This window comes from Vanellus vanellus (genome assembly GCF_965231255.1).
Source record: "Vanellus vanellus genome assembly, chromosome: 1".
Lineage (NCBI taxonomy): Eukaryota > Metazoa > Chordata > Aves > Charadriiformes > Charadriidae > Vanellus > Vanellus vanellus.
The window spans coordinates 164,033,587-164,057,190 of record NC_138905.1 but is presented as its reverse complement, the minus strand read 5'-3'; the positions used below and the strand labels follow the sequence as shown (position 1 = coordinate 164,057,190).

The following is a 23,604-nucleotide window of genomic DNA, read 5'->3' as shown; positions in this document are numbered from 1 at the left end:
AATTCAGCACACTTAAACCCAAGTGAAAAAAGCTGCTCTTCTCTAGATATGTATTATGATAGAGGATTGAATTATGTTAATTTGAATAACCAAATAGTTATATTTTTAAGATTTTTTGTCTTTTGCTTACATCTTAACTATTTCACAGTGCAGAAATGTATAACCTTTGACATGGCTACAACTGAGGGACAATTTAAAGATTACTGAAACATCTCTTTCATGTCCAGTATGAAAAGGAGAAGAAAAAAATTAAGAATCTAAAAACACTGTCAAGAAGTCTGGGTAACTATCTGACAGCTTCACAAATTAGACACAGTGCAACATCAAAAACCTAAGTGTAGCTAAATCTAGCACAATCCAAGAACAAAAAAGCTCAGATAAAAACATAAGCGTTTGATAGTACCTGCTGTGGAAGATCTCTACAGATAGGAGACGCAATAAAGAAGCCTGCAGATGTGGGTGCACTTCTATCTCAACGTGTTTACTTTTAAAAAAGATGGAAAGCGGATGGGCTCTCAAGAATTTAGATGGCACTAGCAGTTCTAAATTCTGCGAAGACTTACAACTTGGTGAGAATATTTACAAAGAACTTAATTTTTTACTTTAAAAAATGAGAGGATGACATTAGAGAAGACCCACACACTTGAGTTTCTTCTTGAGGAAAAAGCCAAGATTTATGATTCACTACATGGATCCGCTACAGGAAAATGGAACCATTTCTGCTGACAGCAATCATGAAATGAATCCATCAACAGAAAACCAGAAGTAGCCCATAGCCCTCAATAAGGTAGCATCCAACTTCATCAATCACTTGGACTAACAGATTGTAACTTGGAGATAAAAAAGTTCCTGCCAGAACAGAACACAAATTCATGAACTCCAAAATAAGAAGACATCTGTAATAAGCATATCACTCCTTAACCCTAAGAAATCAATGCCTATCTAGCTTGAAAATACCTTATGTAACCACAGCACATGGCCTTGGATTTGTTGTGCTATCACTTGCACTTTGAAAACCAACATTTTGATTCTAATTATCTGAAAACGAAAGCAATAGCAACCATTTACTGTAGAAGACCATGTTTTCACATTTGTATCTAAGTTGTTTTTTTTTTTTTTTTTATGGTCGCTCAGGATTTTTTTTGCTTTAAAACCAGTTTACTATACACATTCTGAGAGAATAAGAAAACTAAAACCAATAAACTGAAATTAATAAAGAACTGTTGCATCTTTACACTCATAAGGCATACACACAAAAAAAAATTAAGCAGAATTTCCACCAGTGGCAAATTTTCAACATAAATCTCACTACTTCTGTACAAGATTTGGTTTTGGTTTATGTTTCAGAAACTAATGCAGAACTTTAACTATAACTTATGTCAACTCACTTTAATCTGCCAAAGAGAAATCCTTGGACATCGCTTTCCTCCTCCTCATCATCATCTTCCTCTTCTTTTGTATCATTTGCTCCTGAACACACAGCACGTATAGACAATATAAAACAAGAAAGTTACTGATTTATTATGTTCTTATGAATTATAAAACTGTTAACAGAAACATACAAACAGAAAGTTGTCATGCCCAGATGTAGTTTCCATTAGACTTATATTTATGCATTCATATTTTGGCATCAGAATGAATCACTTTACAGAAATCAGCAACATTCAAATTAATTTTTAAATATCATTCATCCAATGGTTACTTTTATTACATAAATGAAATTAATATGTTTAAATATTATGTTTCCCAAAACAGCCATTTCTCAGTTTGATTAAGTGGTAAGGTATAACTCTTACCAGCCAACTACTACCAGATTTATGCTTGAAAAACACAATGACTTTAAAGCACTTGAATCTCCAGCTAGCATTTGATGTAAGCCAGAGATGAGTTTGTTTCCCTTAAAAGAATACTGAACTCTTTTCGAAGTGGCTTAAAAGCTATTAAACCTTAGTTTTACCAAAAGAGAGTTAACCAGCTTTCTTTAAATCTTGTAAAACTTCACACAAAGTAATTTCTCTCTGTCAGAATGCTATAGCTACTACTCTCTGTGGCATGTGTTTCATTTCAGCACATAGTAACATACACTGGTACCAAACACTATGATAGAGCACACCTTTCCTAACGAAGTTCACCTAAGCAGTTCAACAAGGCCAAGTGCAAGGTCTTACATCTGGGTTGGGGCAATCAAATACACAAATACAGGCTGGGCAGGAAATGGCTGGAGAGCAGCCCTGAGGAGAAGGACCTGGGGGTGCTGATTGACAAGAAGCTCAACATGACCCAGCAGTGTGCAATCACAGCCCAGAAGGCCAACTGTACCCTGGGCTGCATCAGAAGTGTGGCCAGCAGGTCAAAGGAGGTGATTCTGCCCCTCTACTCCACTCTTGTGAGACCCCACCTGGAGTACTGCATCCAGCTCTGGAGTCCCCAACATAAGAAGAACATGGACCTGCTGGAGCATGTCCAGAGGAGAGCCATGAGGATGATCCGAGGGCTAGAGCACCCCTCGTATGAGGAGAGGTTGAAAGAGTTAGGGCTGTTCAGCCTGGAGAAGAGAAGGCTCCGAGGAGATCTTATTGCAGCCTTCCAGTACCTAAAGGCCTACAGGAGAGCTGGGGAAGGATGTTTTACTAGGGCATGTAGCGATAGGACGAGGGGGAATGGCTTTAAACTAGAAGAGGGCAGGTTCAGATTGAACATTAGGAAGAAGTTTTTCACTTTGAGGGTGGTAAGGCCCTGGAACAGGTTGCCCAGAGAGGTTGTTGAGGCCCCATCCCTGGAGGTGTTCAAGGCCAGGCTGGATGTGGCCTTGGGCAACGTGGTCTAGTGGGAGGTGTCCCTGCCTATGACAGGGTGGTTGGAACTCAATGATCTTCAAGGTCCTTTCCAACCTAAACCATTCTATGATTCTATGAAGGCTATGAAAGTATTTTCCACAAAAATGTAGGAACCCAACCCTGAAAGAGTAATGTGTAGATACTGTGGTAGTTAGCATATGAGAGATGCCAACAAACAAAATAATTGAGCAAAAAAGGTTAACACTCTTATACTTATTGAAAGGAGGAAGAATGGGTTACATTTTGAAATAGAGCTCCAGATAACAATAATTACAGGTTAGGTAATGAACTATATCCTAAGCACAACTGTTTAGAAATACTGGCATATATTTTGATGTAGTACTTTCCAATGCTGAGACTTCCTTCTGTAAGAAGAAATTAAGTATAATCTTCAAAACTTTACTGACTTTATAACTGAAGATTGTAACATATTTTAATAGAATCACCAAAAAGACATAATGAATTAAGAAAACAACATACCTTTAACCTGTGTGTCATCTACTGCTTTATATTCTGTGCTCTTTATTGCAAGTTCTACACCATATCCAGATAAATACATTTTTCTGGAACTTGGTTTCTGTTTGATGATATTATTTTAACAGAACAACAACAAAAAAATATTAAACCCCTGTATTTATAGGAGATTAAAAATGTCTAATAGTGTAACTTTAAAATTTTATGACAGTCATAACAAATTCATCTTTCAGTTTATTATTTGAAATACAAAATACTACACCAAACAAAATACAAGAGTCATGTAGAGCATATCGATAGTCCATTGAGAAGGTGTGTAACAACAGAAAGTAAGGACTTCCTTTATCTCCTGCAGAAAGGCTGTTAAAATTGTAGTCACTTCAAATAACATTAGAGGAAAGACTAGAACAGGCAGAGCTGGTAGCACCCTATGCAATTAAACTGGTTTTCATTTCTTTGTAATTTTGCCAGCTTTCAGCATATTTGGAGGAAATTCTCCATTTCTACATCAGGCTGATTCCTTCAAAAAGCTTTGATAAAAGAGTTAATAGCTTTCTGCAAGGAGCATTAAGAAAACATATTAAAGTATTACTGCTAAAAACAGATTACCACTTATTAAAAGCAAACAACAAGTATTGCTAACTTTGGAGTGCAAGTTTGACATTCACCAGTGGAATTACTCAGAGCATATGGATTTCTGAAAAGTGTGCCCTAATTTGCCCAAAATGCAGTTTGCACATACACAGAACTTGAAAACTTTTCAGCTTCAGCTTACAACTTCTAAGAATCATTCTGTATTGAGAATCCTCCAGCCCACAACTGAAAACCCAGCAGGGCTGAGCGTTTTCTCTGCTGGTCCTCTAAGCAAACCTCAATGCAGAGAGCACTGCACTCTCTAAGCAGTCTTGGTGGCACTGGCAAAAAAAAAAAAAAATAAAAATAAAGAGACACAGCAGAGAGACTGTACCTCTTCTGCTCTCAACGCTCCCTCTTCTGGTATATAATGAAAAAAAGCAGCGATAATCCACCTCAGTGGGAACCAAAGAATAAAAATGGAGGTCGTGAGGAAGGAGGAAAAGGGAAGGGCAGTCTGAAGAGAGAAAAAGTACACAGAGGAAAGAGAACATACATTTTGGGGGGTCATGGTGCATAAGTCAGTCAAAGCAAGGAGACTGTAGGTATTTAATTGAAAAAAAAAGGCACATAGAAGAACAGAAAGTTCAGTAAAAACTGTATCCCACAGAACTTAGAATTTAAGATTGGTTTCCTCAAATTCTCTATTTTATTATTGTGAGCAAACAACTCAGTCATCTGCAAACCATGGATCTCATCTTCCTGAAATACCTGGTCTACATAAATCACAGCAACCTCTCACTTCATCAGATTATTCTTGTATTAGCTGCAGTATTTAAGAGCCGTACTTGGAATATAAATTACAAGAACCTTCCAATAACCAAAACTGGGGCCAATATAGTTCCATATACTGATATTTGTCTTGGTTTATTTTATGGAGAAGAGTAAGTTAAGAAAAGCAGTCAGAAACATTATGTTTAAAATACTGACACTGTGGAATGTGTCAAAAAAGTGGTCAATGATGTTGATTGTGATAGCCCATGCTGCTGTACTACAATGGGATTATACTGAGAATATATAAAATTATAAATATTTTCCATCTTGATTTTCTATTCTACTTCCCATTTTTCTAATTCTTGTTATTGACGTGTTCAGTCTGCTTCACCAAGATTCACCCAAGATCTTTGTACAACTTACAAAAAGCAGACACATAAACAAAACAGAGGTATTTCAAGATCAATCAGTGATGCAAACAGTGCTTGCATGCAGGATTAGATAACATTATCATGCTTCCCCAGTTTCAAAGTTTGTATTAGGTGAATAATTTCATCTAGAAAGTTTTAAAATTAGAATATATATTGCACATGATTTAGGCAAATGCAAAAATAAATGTAGAAAATGTGTTTTGTCAAAAAGCAAGCAAAATAAAGACAGAATACTAACAGTTTACTGAATCAATGTTAATTTGAATTGCATACCTGAACATAATGCCGAAGAACATAAACAATTTCCTCCTTTTGCGCCTTCTCAGATAAAATCTTGTGGAATTTAGCAAAGTCTTTCGTACCCATTTCTGCATAAAGAACAACCACTGGGCCATTCTCTTTGAGAGTTGGGAATTTATGATCTCCCTTAAAAAGATACGGCCTCGGTCTGGTTTTAAAAACAAATAATTGTGATATTATATATTCAGAAAATAAACAAAAACAGTGGCAGCTTTTCTACTTCATAATTGAAAAACCATTAAGGGATTATATGCTAAAAGTGTACAAAATGTTAAAATCATCTCAAAAAAATCATGATTTCTCACAAAAGAACTTAGAACACAAAATTTCAAATTAAAGCCCAAGAAATTGAAAAATCAGCATCAACTATAAATAATTTTAATATATTTTACCAAATCCCAACACAAAAATCCAACAAAGAGCACAGCACTTTGAGTTTTTGTGCAATCAGTTACAGCTCGAACCTTCTAATTTAAATGATGCATTACTGGAGATATACAGATCAGTCAGTGAGTAACACAGTAGCAAGACAGTCAGTGAAGTTTGAGAATGCTGCCAACACACACTGATTATGCTTCTCTTACACCACCAAGCTCTGTTAATTTAGCTAATTTTACAAATTTAAATTGCCTATCTACCCTCCTTACTGAAGGCCATGACTGTAGAAAAGTTACACTTTCTATACCTGCAATGATTTCTTAGATGACTACAAACATCTTTTGAGTAAATCCCTGGAAAGATGAAAAGTAAAGGGGATATGGTTGAGTAATATACTCAGTGTGCTGATTATTGATGAGTACACTTCTTTTTCAAAGTTGCCTTTGCACAATCACACTTAAAAGACCAGTATACTCCCTCCAAACATCTCCAAGGCAAGTTGAGAAACTCTAATCCAACACACGCTACAGAAATGCATGTAGTAGATGCTCAAGAAGTCCTATTGGAAAGGTATGGGCGGAACTCCATATGTCACATTTTCTGTGATACAAAGCTTAGGAACATCTTCAATATAAAATCCCAGAATAATTTACACTGCAAAAGACCTTTGGAGGCCATCTGCTCCAAACCCTCACTCAAAGTGGAGCCAGTTTGAATTAAGTTACTCAGGGCCTTAACATGAACATCCTATGTAACTAGGTAGGTATGCAATCAAAGACCATATTTGCAAGGTAGAGACAAAATGAGGTGCCTGGTTTGAGAATTAACTTGGGTGCACACAGCCACGTGTCACAGAAATATCAGGCAAGCTTTCCCACCTTCTTCATAGGACAGGGCAAACAAAGTAGGTGTCTCATCAGGGAGTCTGAAATAACTCTCAAAATGAGTAAGCTCTGTTCAAGAACATATCCAGATTTGCCCCAAATGAAAGCACACATATGGGATGTGACTCATGCAATTTCCTTCTCATATACAGAGAGATAAGAACTGCCACAAACATTTATAGAGACTTGAAAACCTAAATCAAGGGAGCTTCTCTTTTCCTAACTATTCACCTACGTACAGCAGAAGAATGACACCTATTCTCAAAATGTGGGTAGCAAGTGCAGTCATGACTTTCCTGACCACTGACAGTCTCAAAGAAAGCGTTTTATACTATAATGACCAAGCTTCACTAAAAAATTAAGTGCTGCAGTGAAATAACACTGCATAGCGCTACCATAATGACCTTGGATTGGAGAATTAAAGCGTTCAGCCCTTGTAAATCCAAGATAAGCCTTTGTTCTCTGTTTCTCTTAGTCACTGAATAATAGTGAGAAGTAATTGATTCTCTTGCTCTTAAAGCTGAAAGCTAATTTATTTTCTGCCATAAGAGATTCTCATGAGAAGGCTGCCTGAAAGGGAAGGCACAGCAGCTGGGCAGACAAAAAAAAGATAAAAAAATACACAGATGTGGAGTTCTGCACTCGCTAACCAGTTACTAGGACAGAAGACAGCAGACATGAGTACTGAAAAACCTTCTAATGCATTGATTGTTTTGGGCAGAATGTGACTCCCATCGATGCTTCTGCTCTTGGCAGCAACAGCCCCAGAAATCGTAGTGTTGCGTTTTGGACAATTAGCAAGATAAGCAATCCCAACCATTCAACCTCTGAAGATCTTGCTTTGAAACATCCAGAGCCCTTGAGCAGCCCATTGCACGTCCTCACAAAATACTTCCAATTGGAGCCATGCAGTTCGTGGTAACATGGCTGAAAGTGCAATGGACCAAATCACAGTAGTTGCTGCATAAAGGACTGGATGAAGCAAAACCTTGATCTTGACATGCAGACTATCTGGGCTCTCTTGAGTCCAAAGTGCCTGAGACTTCCTGGATCTCAGGTTGAGCTGATGGATTTGCACAAAATAATGCTGCAACCTCTTCTTTCTCTTCCAGTGAGATTTGAAACTAGAAAATTTGAAACTAGAGATTTGAAACTGGAAATAATAGTGGAAACAACTACCTGAAGGTGAACATGTTTTTCCTCAAAGTCTAGGTCCAGGAACTCTAAATATTTGAGTGACTCAACTACTTTTGAGGTGGGGATAAGGAGAGGAAATTTATCAAGATTTTATCCCTGCAGCTCTGAAGGTTGTAATGTAACTGGTGCACACAAAACTATCCAAAACACAAAAACAATTTAATAGAAAGAAGTTAAGTTTTGTTGTGAGTTCTTAATGATTCCTAGAAGTCTAACTCTTTCAATTCTGAATACTTCCAGATTCTATTGTTTAGTATCGTGAATGTCCAGAATCTTGTAAATTTGGGGATAGTATCTCCAGAAAGGAGAATGTGCCAAATCCAGTCAACTGCTTTAGAAGAGCATATTCAAACATTGTGATAAAATGCTAAGGTCTCATGATGCCTTAATATACGAACAGAAGAATTCAACATCATTTTAAAAGCCAAAATATAGTACAAATAGGATATGTAAGAAAGTAAGAGACATTTGTTAGGCAGAATGTAATAGTTAAAAATGGGACATGGCAAACTAGACAGTGAAGTGTTGTTGCAAAAACCTTGGCTATTGAACAAGTAAAAGACAATGATTTAGTAGGCTGTAATTGTATCAATGGACTTAAAACATATCATAAATCACACATATAAACTACAAAATTATTTTCAGAAGCAACCTTCCCCAAAGAGACAAATGTATAGGTTTTCAGGATTTTTTTTCGCATTTATATTTGATAAAAAGCAAAATCCAAGAAATTTGCCCTACTAAATCATCTTTCAGCTCTACACATCTCCATGAAGCAGTTGAGGGTATGGACAGTAATGTATATTATGGTGACTTTGATCACTGCAGGAAAAACAAACAAATGCTACATACAGGTCTTGAAAAAATAGGAATGATTTTTTTTAATAGAGATTAAACATTTTGCTTTCAGTATTTTGTTCTTATATGTTACTTTGACAGGTTCTACATTACTTTACTTCATGGCCCAAATTCATTCTGGACTGATGCTCGCTTCCACAGGGCAAAGCCGCAGAAAGGCTTGATAGATGAAAAGTCTAGCACAAGGTGAAGAAAGGTTATGCCAGTTGAGGTAGACTCCTCTTCCACCCCCTTACCATCCAGAAAACCTCAAATGCAGCAGCACTTACTACATAGAAAGGTAAGCTTGTATACAAAGTACACTGTAACTTAAACTTGACTGTCCCAAACCAAAAAGAAAAAAGGGAAAAAATACAAAATTATCCACGTGGTTATGTCTTTCAATATCCAGTAAGCAGGGATTTATGGGCTTGGCATTATCAAGTAAGTGGAACACAAAATTACAAAATACTACAAGTATATATGCAATAATCACAGAATCACAGAATTTTCAGAGTTGGAAGGGACCTCTAGAGATCATCTAGTCCAACTCCCCTGCTAAAGCAGGATTGCCTGGAGCACATTACTCAGGACTGCATCCAGGCGGGTCTTGAAAATCTCCAGAGAAGGGGACTCCACCACCTCCCTGGGCAGCCTGTGCCAGTGCTCTGTCACCCTCACTGTAAAGAAGTTTTTCCGTGTATTTGAACGGAACTTCCTGTGTTCTAACTTGTGCCCGTTACCCCTCGTCCTGTCACTTGGAACCATTGAAAAGAGCCTGGCTCCATCCTCCTTCAACCCACCCTTTAGATACAATATATATAATATATTGTGTATATATATATATATAAATATTATATATATATATAATATATATTATATGTATTTATTTTTTCCTCTTTAGTAATCTATTTTTCCTCTTAAAACAAATCATTACATTTACCTTTTAGCAGCCTTCTTCAGCAGTTTTTTTATTTCATTAGTCTTACAGGTGTGCTTCTCATGGATAACCACAAATGCACTGCAGCCTTCTGGTGGAGGTTCATCAGCTGCAATCTAATATTTCAACAATTATACTCAACCAGAATGCTTTGATTGCACTTCAACTTAAACTCACATCCCTTTGATTAAAATAACTCAACAGCTGCCATTGAGTTGTGTTTCTAATTAAGCCCATTCAAAACTGAGTACATGTGAAAAAAGTAATGGAAAATATTAGAAGATTAAGACCTTATAACCTTTGTGAGATGTAGTCTATCAAATGCAGTCATACCCCAGAAAAAGCAAGTCCATTTTATGTTCTGTAAAGACAGGGCTGAGCAATCTCCTCCACAAGCTGAAATCACAGCCTGCACGCTGAGATGTTTTTAATTTTTAGTCGCTATCAGCAATCATGTTAATGTACAAAGATTTGACTGCTAACCAATAAATCCCAAACAATTAACATCAATTTTTGGTTCTCTCTCCTCCCATCCCCCTGCCTTCTTTTTTTTTTTTAACTCTATTCAGCTATTCCCATGTAAAGTGGGAATGGTATGACTGCATATCAACGACTCTGGATGCACAAATTGGAAGATAAAAATGAAAATATATGAGTCTGAGATGATGATATTCCTCCAGAGAACACTTGCAAAAAACCTAACTTTATTACAGTTTATTACCTTTCAGAAACATGGATTTCTTACTTTATCTTAAAGGTGGCATTGCTAAAAGGAGGAGGAGCAGCTTTAGGTTAGAGGCACAGTGAAATATGTCCTCCCACTTTTTCATTAATAAAGCAGGTATTTGACTATTCTATCTTTCAACTTTTCAAATACTAAAATAATGACAGAGATGAAAAGTCCACTAAATAACAAATATAAATGACTTGAAGCTACAGGGAATTTCCTATATTGGGAATGTCTGAATTCTCACAGGATTATTTAAAGCAATGCAAAAAAACCCCGACAAACAGAGTTTTAAAAATAAACAATTTCAAAAGTTCTACCCTGAAAATGTTATCCATACAATTAAATGTGAATATTGTTCTTGCCAGTATAAACAGCTTATAAAGCATCACCTTTATAAATGAATCATATTTGATTCCAAATAATGTCAGCATATATTTTACTGAACTGTAATAATGAACATTCATCACTCTGCAGCCAAAATACCACAGAAAATCCATATATATCAGTTACCTGCTGAAACATCTGAATAGTTGGAGAATATGCCCGTATGGAAAGTGCAAACTTCAGTAGATTAATTTGCAAATTGGATAAAAATTGTCCTGCTTTCTTCAAGATTAAATTGTAATAGGAATGCTCTGAATCTGTTGAAAGAAAAAAAACCCAAACAAACAACAAACAGACACTTTTGGTATTTAGCTATAAATGATGTAGTATATCTATCTGTGCTACGTAATAGGCAAATATTATGTTAGCACTGCTTGGCAGTTCAAAAGTCTTGAATGTTGTCCACTGATAATTGCTTCCTTTACTACTAATTCTAAAGGCCTAATGCAACATAAATACAACAAAAATGAGTGTAATAGCACTAGTTAACATCTAAATAATTTTCAGCAATATAAAAATCCACTCAAGACAATAATGTCTCTCTGCAGACCCAAATGGAAAGTTTTGAATAGAGCTTATTCATTTATTTCTATTTATCAAGCTTATGCTAGCCTTTTAACTCAAATTTTGAAGCTTACTTACTTTCAACCAGCATTATTTTACAAACGATTTCCTCACATTTAGTCTTGAGACACTCCCACCATGCAACTTACATAAATAAAAATCTTCTAAAGGTGGCATTCTTTGGGCTACTCTCACATATCCTGTTTCTTCCTTAAAGACAGTTGATAAACAAGAGCATGAGAATGGATGCAACACGTGAAGTGGCTTCCCTGCTCCCTGCATATCTTGCCTTCTCAAGGCTAAAATTAGGACTACGAGTAAGAAGGTAGGTGGACAGTGTCTGGCAATGACAGAAGTGATAATAAAGAACATTGGTTGGAAACAATTACCCTTCATTTCTTCTTCTAAAGGCATATTCCTTGGACTGTGAGGCAAAGCAGCCTAATTAGAAAGAGGATGTAATATTTTTTTTAGCAAGTTGTGAAAAAGACCTGTATCTGTTTATGGAATAATGCTCACTAAAATTTTAAATCAGGATGTATACATTGTACTGTATACTCTTGAACACAAACAAATTAGAGTCAGAGAACCAAAGCTGTGACCATACCAAGCCTTATGCACCATCCCTGTTCCAGAGATTCCTCTTCCACAGGAGGAACAGCTGAAACACGCATGAAGCAGTCCAGAATTGCCAACTTACGGCTCCCAAACCACCATATCTATGTAGTCAGCATGTATTTTACTTACATTGACAGATACTACCTGGAAAGTGCAGCGATTCAAGATCTTTTTCACATGTAATTCAAATATTCTCCTATACAGGTGAAAATTTGCAGCAAAGGGAAAGTGAGTTGCAGGAATGACCATTCTACCTGTTCAGCTTGAATTTATCTGTGTTTTTTGGTCAACACCTTATTTTAAAGGTGCTCTTGCTGTGAAAGTGGAATGATCATCCCCATAGGAAACTCCTTTAGGGGTTCAAAGTAACACTGAATTTTTACACAGCGTGAAAATCATCTCACATGATTTTACCTGCCTCAGCTGCAGTGGATCTCAGAAGTACTTGTATCAAATGATGACTGCAGCAATCAAAATGCCATTCCCTCACCACGGCCTAGGTTCCAGCAAAACATTAGACCACATACAATAGCCCTATAGGCCGTAGTTTTGGAAATATGCATTAACTGTTCCCAGCAGTTCTGTATACAATTTTCACAGCAAAGCATTTTCATATTGTCTCACTTTCCTCTTTAGAACCTCTAACCTCCTTTTGTTCTTAAAGCCTCTAGGATCTCCTTTCTGCCTTTTCTTCCCTCTTAAAACTCATTATTTAGAAAGTCTGAGTTTGCTGTAATTCACTAGAAAAAAATAATCTAAGATTACAAAAGGGTATGATCTGCATTTCCAGAAAGCTGCTTTCCCATAAATTGTATATGATCATTACTGTCTAACTTGTCTAACCAATGGACAAAAAGCACGTCTCTTCTATCTTTTCTAAACCTACATGTAGTTCTGGCAGAACTCAAATGAGAAATTTAGCTTCACACACTCCAAGGAGTAAACGTAAAAAAACTGGAAGTGGCAAATATTTCCAGATTGAAATGTCTTTCCAATAACTATACTTTAAAATTTTCTTCAAATAATCTCCACAGAAATAAAAATTCGATCCAAAATTTCTGCATCTCCACTCAGCCCCAAATAACATCCTATTGAACACAATGAAGAGTTATTAAATATACAAGTCTAAAGATACCACCTCAATAAAACATTTTTACCAGAAGTCTTTAAATACTTTGGCTTACAAATTCCAGCTGTGCTTTCACTGCTGTATATTAAACAGCTGATATTTTTGCTCAGAAAGATGATTAAGACAATGATGATTTTAATGAGTAAAAAAAATAATTTTCCATGTGTCTTAAAAAATGACTGTATAACATATTGACAAGGTTATATTTATCAAATCATGCATCCACTCCTACTACTTCAACTTGTATTAACACTGCTGACTTCATTCAGACTACAATTGTACTTTAAACTTCAGCAAGATAAATGAATCCACATCCAATGCTATACAATCCACCTAATGCAAAATTATTTTTTAAATTTTATTACATAGAGAACTATGGTTACAGTTTTGCAAATTATTTTCACGTAGTATTTGCTCCTTGAAACTTGATAACTACTTGCCCTCTAGGTACATTTTAACACTGCGCTCTATGCCAAGAAGTAGAATTAATTTTAAATTTCTTAGGATGTTACAGGGAACCACGGAGAAACAGATGTTTCTGGTCATAAAATACTGCATGACAACATATTACCACTAAATTCATTAACAAAGTTGATTTAAAAATAAATAAATGAGACAACATTAATAGGCTACAGCTCCAGATTTCAGACATCTGAATGCAGGTGTATGAGCTACGTAGCTGTAATCTTCCATTCTAGCCAAGAGAGATACAGCCCGGAAGCCAACAAAACCTGGAAAGCTATTTGGCTCACTCTAAAGATGCCTAAATTTGTCAGCTGAATAGCGCTCTCAACTCCCGTAGCCAATTTGATTAGATTGACTACAACAAGAACTGAAAAGCTAGCTAAGCAGACTCATTTAAACATTGACATTTAATATCCACAATCATAGAATGGTTTAGGTTGGAAGGGACCTTAAACATCATCTAGTTCCCACTCCCCTGCCATGGGCAGGGTCACCTCCCACTAGACCAGGTTGCTCAAAGCCCCATTCAGCCTGGCCTTGAGCACCTCCAGGGATGGGGCCTCCACAACTTCCCTGGGTAACCTGTTCCAGTGCCTCACCACCCTCAGAGTGAAAATTTTCTTCCTAATATTTAATCTAAATCTACCTTCTTCCACTTTGAAGCCATTACCCCTTGTCCTGTCACTACATGCCCTTGCAACAAGTCCCACTCCAGCTGTCTTATAAGCACCCTTCAGATATTGGAAAGCTGCTATAAGGTCAGTATCTCGCATCAGACTAAAAATAATTAAAGGGAGATGACCAGGATGGTTACGAAAGGAAAGTAAAGGTCTGTATCACAGTTCCTCAGATCCCATGCACACACAGCACAAAATTAGACTCAATACATGCTGGTGGCCCACAGGAGAATTCAACGTACTGAGGCAGAGGAGGTGGGGAAAGTAAACATAAGGGACATAATTAATCAGAAAAGCACAGGGTGCTGCAATCAATTTTTTGATGGATGGGAGTATGGGGACTGTTCCAACTGCATAGATGTGTATATCTGTATCTATAGATCAGATAGGGAATTAAGGATCCCAGGTAACAGCACTTCGAGCAATCACTGGCCAGTCAAATCCCTATGGCGTTCAAGCAAGATGCTGGTAGAGAGGTAATACTTCATTTTATTGCATGATTATTATAGCAGTGCGTTTCCTCCTGAATTGTTGATATGTATGTAAAAAATACTTATCTAGTTTAGTTGTGAATAATGTATAGTCTTTTAGATTACAACAAATAATTCACATGACAGTTGTTTATATGTAATATACTGTTACATTTTTTTCAGAGAAAATAGTTTCCCTATTAGTATGTTTGTGTGGGGTTTGGCTTTTTTTTTTTTTGTTTGCATTTTTTTTTAATATGTATTTAAGAGGCTACTGAAAATTCAATCTATAAATTGAACCACTTGGGAAGACAGTAAACACTCAAGTTATAATTAGTCAGTGGGGAACTGGCTACTTACCTTCACTCTGTTCTTAAATTAACCTTTTGAGATACAAAAGCAGCAGCCAGTTTAAAATGCAATCTTCAGTGTTTTGCAACTGTGCTGGTTTTAATGGGAAATTTTTGTAGCTTTGATTTCCTTATACCATACATGCAGCCCAAAATAGCATCATCTGCATTTTCAAATCTTCTACAAGCGCGGTGGCAAATATGCTGCCTATTAAGTGGACATACACAATGTTGTCCATGCTACCTGGAGACCTCACTCTAACTTAATATAGTGTATCCCATCATTAACTTTTTCATGTTTTCCATAGTGTATAATCTCGATGCCCAAGTTGATTTGAGTTAATATTAAAGAAAACGTTAAAACAACCAAATACATCACAAGACTAAATGCTTTACCAAATTCCACATACATTGTTCATACCAAATCCATTAAATTGCTACATATATCATAGCTAATCAGCAAATAAGTTTTAATAATGGTCTAAGGCTAAATATTTTAAACGAGCAAGTTAACAAAAAATGTTGGTTTTTCTACATTTAAAATAACAAGTTTTGACAACTGATAAGCAAGGGATTGGAAATCATCCAAGGGATGATTTAATAGAAAAAAAAAAAAAGCCACCATACTTGATTTTTTAAGTTTTAGCTTTAATACTTCACGACTCTTCTGAAATACTCAACAGTAGGTTGGGATACAAATCTATCATGCAATTCTCTGATAAACCCAGTTTTTCAGCATCAAACCTAGTAATTATTTACCTTCTATGGAAGTGTTTCTATGCTTTTATTCCCCAGTTAACCACCCTATCTACTCTTGATATCATCCAGAGCAGAACTGAAAAGTCAATCACTCCAACCAAGCCTTTTAAAGCCAGATCCTTCAATTTGCTCAAATAGTTATTGTTACTTCAGCCTTACTGCATCATGAACATCCCTCTACATCAATGTGTCTTGACATGCAACAGCTAAGACAGAACCCATTCCACACCATCCAGAGAACCAACTTCTCCTCAGAGGTATACAATTACACACCTCTCAGTAAGTATGCCACGCCACTATTTCAGTATCAGTATTCTTCACTCTAGCTGACCATTTTATTGTAGATATCTAACGCAGACTTCCCTACTGAAAGTGGCTTAACTATTGCTGGACACGCATGACACTCATAACATTTCTATTTCACACTTAGTATGTTGACTTCAGGAAGATGCTGTCAAGTTGGAAGACTCAATATCGATGTGATTTTGTCATTAAATAACCACTTTCTTTTCCTCTAAAACTGAATCTTTCCTTCCTATCCTGTTCATAAAGAGCAGTGGTTTGCTTGTATAATACCACCCCAACTATGAATTGACTTTTAGGAAAACCACTTGGTGCCAGAACTTTGAGTTTTCCTGCATTACAAACATAGGAGCTTGTTGGCCATAATGATAAACAAACATATACACATCAATTGCTTAGTATGCTTAACTAAAATAGTATTTTAGTATATTCTCAAGGTTCCCCACTAGCATGATTCTTTATTGGCAAGATAAGACCATGCAGATCATCCTACTGGTAATTTATTTATTCACAATCACAGAGAGCTTATCCAGGTGAAATAGGCAGAGTACGCAGCTAACAGCAAATTTCAACAGACATCTGTGTCACTAATAGTGTTACTAAAGCTTCAAAGTCCTTGGAAAGTTGGTCCAAGCAGACAAAAGATGGCTGATAAAAACCCCTGACACATAATCTAACACATCAGTCTTGTGTCAAGGCAGTATCAGCTGCATCTAAACCACTCATAGGAAAAAAAGAATAATTCAAGTCAAAAGTGACTTCTGGAGGTCACCTCATCCAAACTTTTACTTAGAGGAGATCTAATTTCAATGCTAGATTAGGCTGCTTAGGGCCTCATGCAGCAGATTTTTGAGTATCTCCAAGAATGGAGATTCCACAGCCTCCTGGGGCAGCCTGTTCCAGTGTTTACCCAACCCCATGGCAGAAACATTTTGCTTAGTATCTAACCAAAATTTCCATGTTTCAACTTGTACCCATTGCTTTTTTTTTTTTTTTTTTTTTTTTTTTTCCATATTACTGTGTACCTTTAGGAAGGGTCTGGTTCCATCTTCTTTAAGTTTTCCTAATAAAAAGTTGAAGATACGAGGTCTCTCCTTACTCCTCTCTTCCTCAGGTTGAATAAAGCCCTGTTCTCTCAGCCTTTCCTCAGAACTCTGCTCCACTTCCCCCTCACCTAGGAGAAGTGATCTTCTCCTAGACTTGCTCTAGTGTATCTTGTCTATCTTTTAATAGGAAGCCCCAACCTGGGCCCAGTACTCCAGAGGAGGGTCTTTCAAGTGACACATACAGTGGAATATTCACTTTTCTTGACCAGATGGCTATGCTCTTGCTGATGCAGCCTAGCATGTAGTTGGCCTTCTCGGGCATAAGAATTTAACGCAACTGTCTGTTGACAAGAATCCCCAGGTCTGTTTCTCAAAAAACGCTTTCTAGTCAGTCAGTGCAAAGTTGCACGCTTGCTGAGACTATTCCAGCCCACGTGCAGGAGTCTGCAAAGTGCCTTTGCTGAAGCTTCTCAATGTTTCTGTTGGCCTATCTCTCCAGCCTGCCAAGGCCCCTCAAATGGCAGCCCTACCCTCCAGCTTCTCATGTTTCCTCCCAGTTTTGTGTCATTCACAACCTTGTGGAGGGTGTAATCCATGCCACTGTCCTTCGCATTGACAAAGACCTTTAACAGCATTAGTCACCAGTACTTGCCTCAACAAATGCGACAGGCCAAATTCTGCATCTACGTTCATTTTCCATGTCCTCATCCCCTCACACAGAATGTTTCTGAGCAGCATTCACCACCCAGGCCAAGTGTTCTCAGCGATTCTCTCTGGTTTTGTTTATACTTCTGACCCCAGACCATCCCCAGTTTTCATCAGCTCATGGGATTCTTTTTACCTCTTCCAGTTGATATCCCACAACTACAGTCACAGTTCTTTGTACATCTGCTCCTACTACATCCTTTCTAAAGGAATGAAGAGGGAAATAAAGGGAGACAGTAAAGTAGAACACCATGTTTTACTCAACACATAAGCGCAGCATGCAATCATAAGCAGCAAAATGTTGTTTACCATGCAGGTCCCTGTTCCTTTCCTAGCAATTTTTTTTTAAAGTCTATTGGCTGCATTAGGCATCGCTGAGCACTCAAATAACATTCTCACTGACCTATCCACATGGACACCACAATCTCTTTTGAACTTGTATTTGGGCAGTCACAATTGTTGAAGTGTGTTGTTTCTTAAGTTCTCCCTCCCGTATACAGCATTTTTCACATAACAAGCATTCATTTCTACCATCTCGGTGCCATTTCCTATGTGATCTTTCCACAAGGATTCATTTCTACCATCTCAGTGCCATTTCCTATGTGATCTTTCCACAATTTGTTAGCTTTTGACTATTAACACAATATTGAATTTACCTGAAGTATCTTCTAGTGCTAGTGTTAGGTCCTCACACTCATGCCTAAAGAGCTGTACTATTCCAATGTAAAGAGCAAACCCAAACAGCCTTACATTGTTTTGAAGCTTTTTTTCACCTTATTCATCTATGAACAAGTAGGTCTAATCTTGACCAACCTGTTGTAGGTTTCCAAGTTTTCCATTACCATTGTCATTTCTAGTAAACTGCTCCCCAAGGTATCTTCTCAGGTGGCTTGCTTTCATGCTTCATTTGCTGGATTTTATGCTTTGGTCCTGTCTCCAAACTTCGATCAACTTAATAGTCTTATGTCTAATCGTGCAAGGTTTTTTTAATCCTATTTTGACGGTGATAAACATTTATTCTAAAACATCGGTATTGCTGCTAGAAAACAGCCTCTAAGCCACCTACACGTATTAGACTTTTGTTGGTCATTCTTTTCATTCTTTCATTTAGCTAGCATTTTCAGTTTAGTTATTTGTGGGTTTCTCTCCCCTACAAACATCCATCCTACACAAAACATGAAGTCTGAATAACTTATAAACGCTTGCTGAGTCACATAAGAAAGTAAGTATCCTGTAATCTTTACAGTTCTGTTCCATATTGTAACAGTTCTTCAGTTCATCTCTTCTTCCTTGCTTTCAGAGCACCCCTACAGGTAGGGCTCCCAGAAGAAAACGTGCTACAACTTTCTGAAAGAAATCTACCTAGTGAGCAATAGTGGAAGAGTTAGGCTTTACCTGACTGGAACTGGTTAATGTGTTAGCTTGATGTTTAAAAGTTAAATACAGTGCAACATAATACTAGCATGCTGTTTAACTTACCTCCTTGCTTATAAACTGTTAGTTCTCGTACAGTTTCCAAGAACTGCCAAAACTTCTCATTACCATCTTCTGCAATAAATTCACTGTTTAAAAATAAAAATGAATTGTCCATAGGTTGACTTTGTCCAAAGATGTACCACAGTAAAAAAATCTTCAGTTGTTTAAAATAACAAATACCCAGCAACAACCAATTGTATTCAATGACACTACCAATCTGAACTCAACAATTAGAGCTGTAAAGCAAGCAGACTATTCTCTGATACAGAAATAAACACAATTTTTCACTTTATTTTTCCACAGGTATTCCAATATACAGTTATGAATAAAAATCAACTCAGCACAGAAACTTTATTTAATAGTGGCTAAACATACAAATAAGAATGCACACTCTGTCAGGTTATAGTTTTTAATTAAATGACAATGTCTACTTTGCTATGCAGGGGAGGCCCCCAGTCTCTGGAACACTTTCAAACATGGGTTAATCCTTAAAAAGCATAAAAAGTAAGGCTTGCTTTATTCCAAATACCATTAATCCATTTACTGGGAACACCTTTTAGTTTTTTTTCTTAAGGGAACATCATTTGCTTTCCCCTCCCCCCCTTCTGTCTGCAAAAAAGATCTACTCCCTCGCATGAGTGTACTGTTTTTTAACATTTACTTTGGAAGTTTGCCACTCCTTTGATTACAGAAGCTTGCAATCCTCACTTTCATGGGAGTTCTACTAACAGCAGCAAATAACTTTAAAAACAAAACAAAAAAAAAATTAAACCAAACTGGCAAGGGAACCACAAACACATAATACTGGAAAACATTTTCACTTCCAATTTTGATATTACAAGTTAACAACACCTTCCTGAAAAAAAGACACACTTCTCTACTACAGCTTCACATCTTCACTAATCCCTTTAAACATAATTATTTCATTCACGAGTGAAAGTAAACCAACTGGAGTGAGATGAAGAGTTAGCGTTACTCAGTGAAAGGTAGGGATTTTGTAGATTGGCCCATCGCATGGCCTCAACAAAACCGGCAAAACGCCTCAGTAGCTTAAATACACAGCAATTTAAATAGCACACTTAAAACGTGGGAAAGCCTGCCAGCATCCCCATAGCATTTTACAGGAAAAAGCAGTTAAGCCTTATACCAAAGGAGTACTCGAACGCGTCCTCTGACAGAGGCAGATCAGCCTGACCACCCACCTTCCCTCTCAGCGGGGAGAACGGGTCCCTCCCTCCTCCTGCCCCCTCAGCGAGGCGCCCCCGACCCCCCCCTCCCGGAGATCGCCAGGGGAGGTACCACCGCCGCTCCCCTTCCCCCGGCCTAACGGCCCCCCGCAGCAGCCGAGGAATGCAGCGGGGAAGGGCAGGGAGGAGGAGGCTGCACGCACCTCGCCTCCAGCAGCAGCGGGGTCGCCGGCCACTTCGCCGCCAGCCGGGCCGTCACGGCCTGGGAGGAGGCCGGAGCCCTGCCGCAGAGGCACGGCTGGGCACGCAGGAGGGTAAGGAGAACGAGGACCGGCAACAGCGGCCAGCCCGCCATGAGGAGGAAGGGGCGGTGAGAGGCGCTCGGACCTGCCGCCACTCCCGCCGCCGCTCCGCACGACTCCCGCGGCCTCCCTCAGCCCCGGCGCGCGCACCCCCACCCCACCCACGCAGCCTCTGCCTCACTCCCACTGGCTGCCCTGTACCCTCGCTATTGGGCTATCGGTCAGCCGAGGGACCAATCAGCGGCGGACGCCAAATAAATAGCGGGGCTCGCCGGGCCCATGCGCTGACACGCGGCGCTGGGGGCGGTGCGCCCGGGTCCAGCTCAGCCCGGCGGTGCGCGGCCTCGCGCAAGCGCAGGAGTGGCGTTGGTGTCGTCTCCTCCCTCAGGCGGGGCTCTGTCCCCGCCCTGGGTAGTCCCGCTGCTGGCGTCGGCGCCTTCCCGTTATGTTGTGCCTTTTTAATATAATTTTCGTGATGTGAATTTTGTGTAGGTGTCTTTCGGTGTCCTGCTAAAGGAGAAGGTGCTCCCCGAGCGTTCACATACACCCTTCATGGTGTCACACACACACACTCCCACTGTCAGGCGCGCTTCCTTCTTCTTCAGGCTCCACCCAAGGTTTCCCTCAACGTGGTCTCAAGCGTCGAATTTTATAAAGGAAATAACTTAATTGAAAGGCGCAGCAGCAAGAACAGCCCGGGCTGTGTGCTTCCAAAGAGAGGGAGCCTGAACAAAGGAATCCCTGGGCCATTATACCCTTGTGGTCTCCACAGCCTCTCCGGCTGCCTGCGTGCCTTTTGGTCCAATGGTGGGTTTTGGTGTGGGGTCTGCTGACATCTTGCTGGATTCTTTTTCTGTGGCCAGCCAGGCTCATATTTTGTTGATTTGCGGTTTCAGCCGAGGGTCAGAGCCTCCTTACCTTCAGGTTTACGCTCCTTGTGCAAGCTGCGCTCACTGGCAGAACACGGGGAATGGAAGAGTCCCAGACTTGGGGAAAAACGCTACCAAAACATCAGCGTGATATCAACACCTTTCCCATACTAAAAGACTAAATGGAGCGCTGTACCAGCTGCTAGGAAAATTGCTAAGAAAAATAACTCCCTCGCAGCCTAAAGGCTTCAGCAGATCTAGGTACTCATGCTAAGTAAAGCTAGGCAAACAGCACAAATCATACCGTATTATAATCCCAAGTAATTTATTCTAATTAAAACTTACTTATTTATGCTTAAAACCTAAAATCCCTCAATATTTCCTCTGCGGGGCTCTGGCACTAGCTGTTAGCGGTGGGTGCTGCTGGTGGGAGCAGCAGTGGCTGCTCGCCGCTGAGGGGAGACAGGGATGTGTTATCCCGGAGCCAGGACGGCAGCTGCCTTCGCTGATGCTCACCGAACTGCCCGGTGCCTCTGCTTGTGCTTGGTCCTAAATGGCTGTTCGGCTAAAAATAGTAGCTAGGAGCTTACTAAGTGTGAGTAGCTTCATACGGAGTATATATGCATATATATACTTGGTACAGCAAGAGGGAATTACTTATTCCCCGCCCCCCCCCAAAGTGAAAGTTATCCAAACCGATTTCTATTTTGAGATGTGTTCTGTCTCCTACCAACGTAACTCGTTCCTCAGTAGACGTGAACTTTGCTGGAAAAACAATTGTTTGAACCCTGCCTCTATCTTCAAACTTAAGATTTTCAGGCTTGTGGTCTCTAATTTCTTTTTTATCTGTTTTTGAGATCCCACTAGTTAATTCCATTTCCTCAACAAACTGTTGCACTCTCTCCCTTAGTTTTTCCCCAGCCATATAGCAAAGGTAAAAGAGCTGGTGCAGGTGCTTCTGAAGCAGTATTGTGGGATGTGAATACGGAGCAGCTCCAAGTAGTAGTTCATTGGAGGAAAAATCTTCCAGCTGCATTAAAAATAGAAGGTATCACCTTTTCCAAGGAAAACGTCACCCATGAAACATGGAACTTGAAGCTGAAACCTGGAACATCTCACTGCTGTGTGCAGCTTAATTTATTTTGCTAACAGTCACCTCCTGACTCCTTAAAGCTGCTGTGTGGATCGCAGGAGGTGGTTACGGCTGTAGTCAAAAAGGAATCTGTTTGCCAGGTGTTCTCAAACTATGGTACAAAAACTCTGCCCAAACAAAATGCCTGTACTTACATGCTGCTGGATCTTTACCATCTGAAAGTATGATAAACACATCCCTGAGGGTTGTTTGTATGTAAATTCAGTCTGGGGTCCTTGTGTTTGAATTTTGTTAGGACTTAATCCAACAAATTTGTGCTGTTACAAGACCTCAGATAATTTTCAGGTACCACTGTGACACATCAGTGATGCCAACTTGAATGTAAATCACGTGATTTAAGTAACGTTACATAAGACTGGTAGTAAAGTTCTCATATACCTCCATAGAAATAACAAAAAGCACAGGAGTATTTCTATTGGTTCATGTGTAAGGCCATTAGAAATAACAAAATTCAGTATCTTTTATATGGAGAAAGACTGTGATACACTGAGCAGTTTTTTTCTTTTATATTGACTGTTCAGAAGCTGCTGCTGCCAACAGGTGACGTGGTCAGAGTAGTGTACAGATAAGTACATTTTCTATGCTAATAACCTGTGTATGTGGCCAAACTCTTGCATCCACAGAAAGTAAAAACACCTGCAATGAACTGATAAAAGACAATTCCACCACCGCCTAGCAAAGTTCAAAATGCATCTGATGGACATAGTAGAACTCAAGCTACACTTGTTCTGCACAGAATAAGCTACAGCTATTTTATATTGAGCATCTATCAAAAAAACACCCCATCCATAG

The 23,604-nt window shown here is 38.8% G+C and overlaps 1 protein-coding gene across 1 annotated transcript in view; it reads right to left on the bottom strand.

Annotated features, from left to right (window-relative positions):
* Positions 1 to 20,843, bottom strand: part of UGGT2 (UDP-glucose glycoprotein glucosyltransferase 2) — a gene marked incomplete at its 5' end in the record, with an annotated part of 93,450 nt that extends 72,607 nt beyond the window's left edge. Inside the window, 7 exons of the mRNA XM_082495591.1 lie at positions 1,389 to 1,470; positions 3,318 to 3,414; positions 5,363 to 5,537; positions 9,629 to 9,741; positions 10,866 to 10,996; positions 19,305 to 19,387; positions 20,692 to 20,843. Of these exons, the coding sequence (XP_082351717.1) occupies positions 1,389 to 1,470; positions 3,318 to 3,414; positions 5,363 to 5,537; positions 9,629 to 9,741; positions 10,866 to 10,996; positions 19,305 to 19,387; positions 20,692 to 20,843 (833 nt within the window). The remainder of the gene's footprint in view (positions 1 to 1,388; positions 1,471 to 3,317; positions 3,415 to 5,362; positions 5,538 to 9,628; positions 9,742 to 10,865; positions 10,997 to 19,304; positions 19,388 to 20,691) is intronic.
* Between the last annotated feature and the right edge of the window lie 2,761 nt (positions 20,844 to 23,604).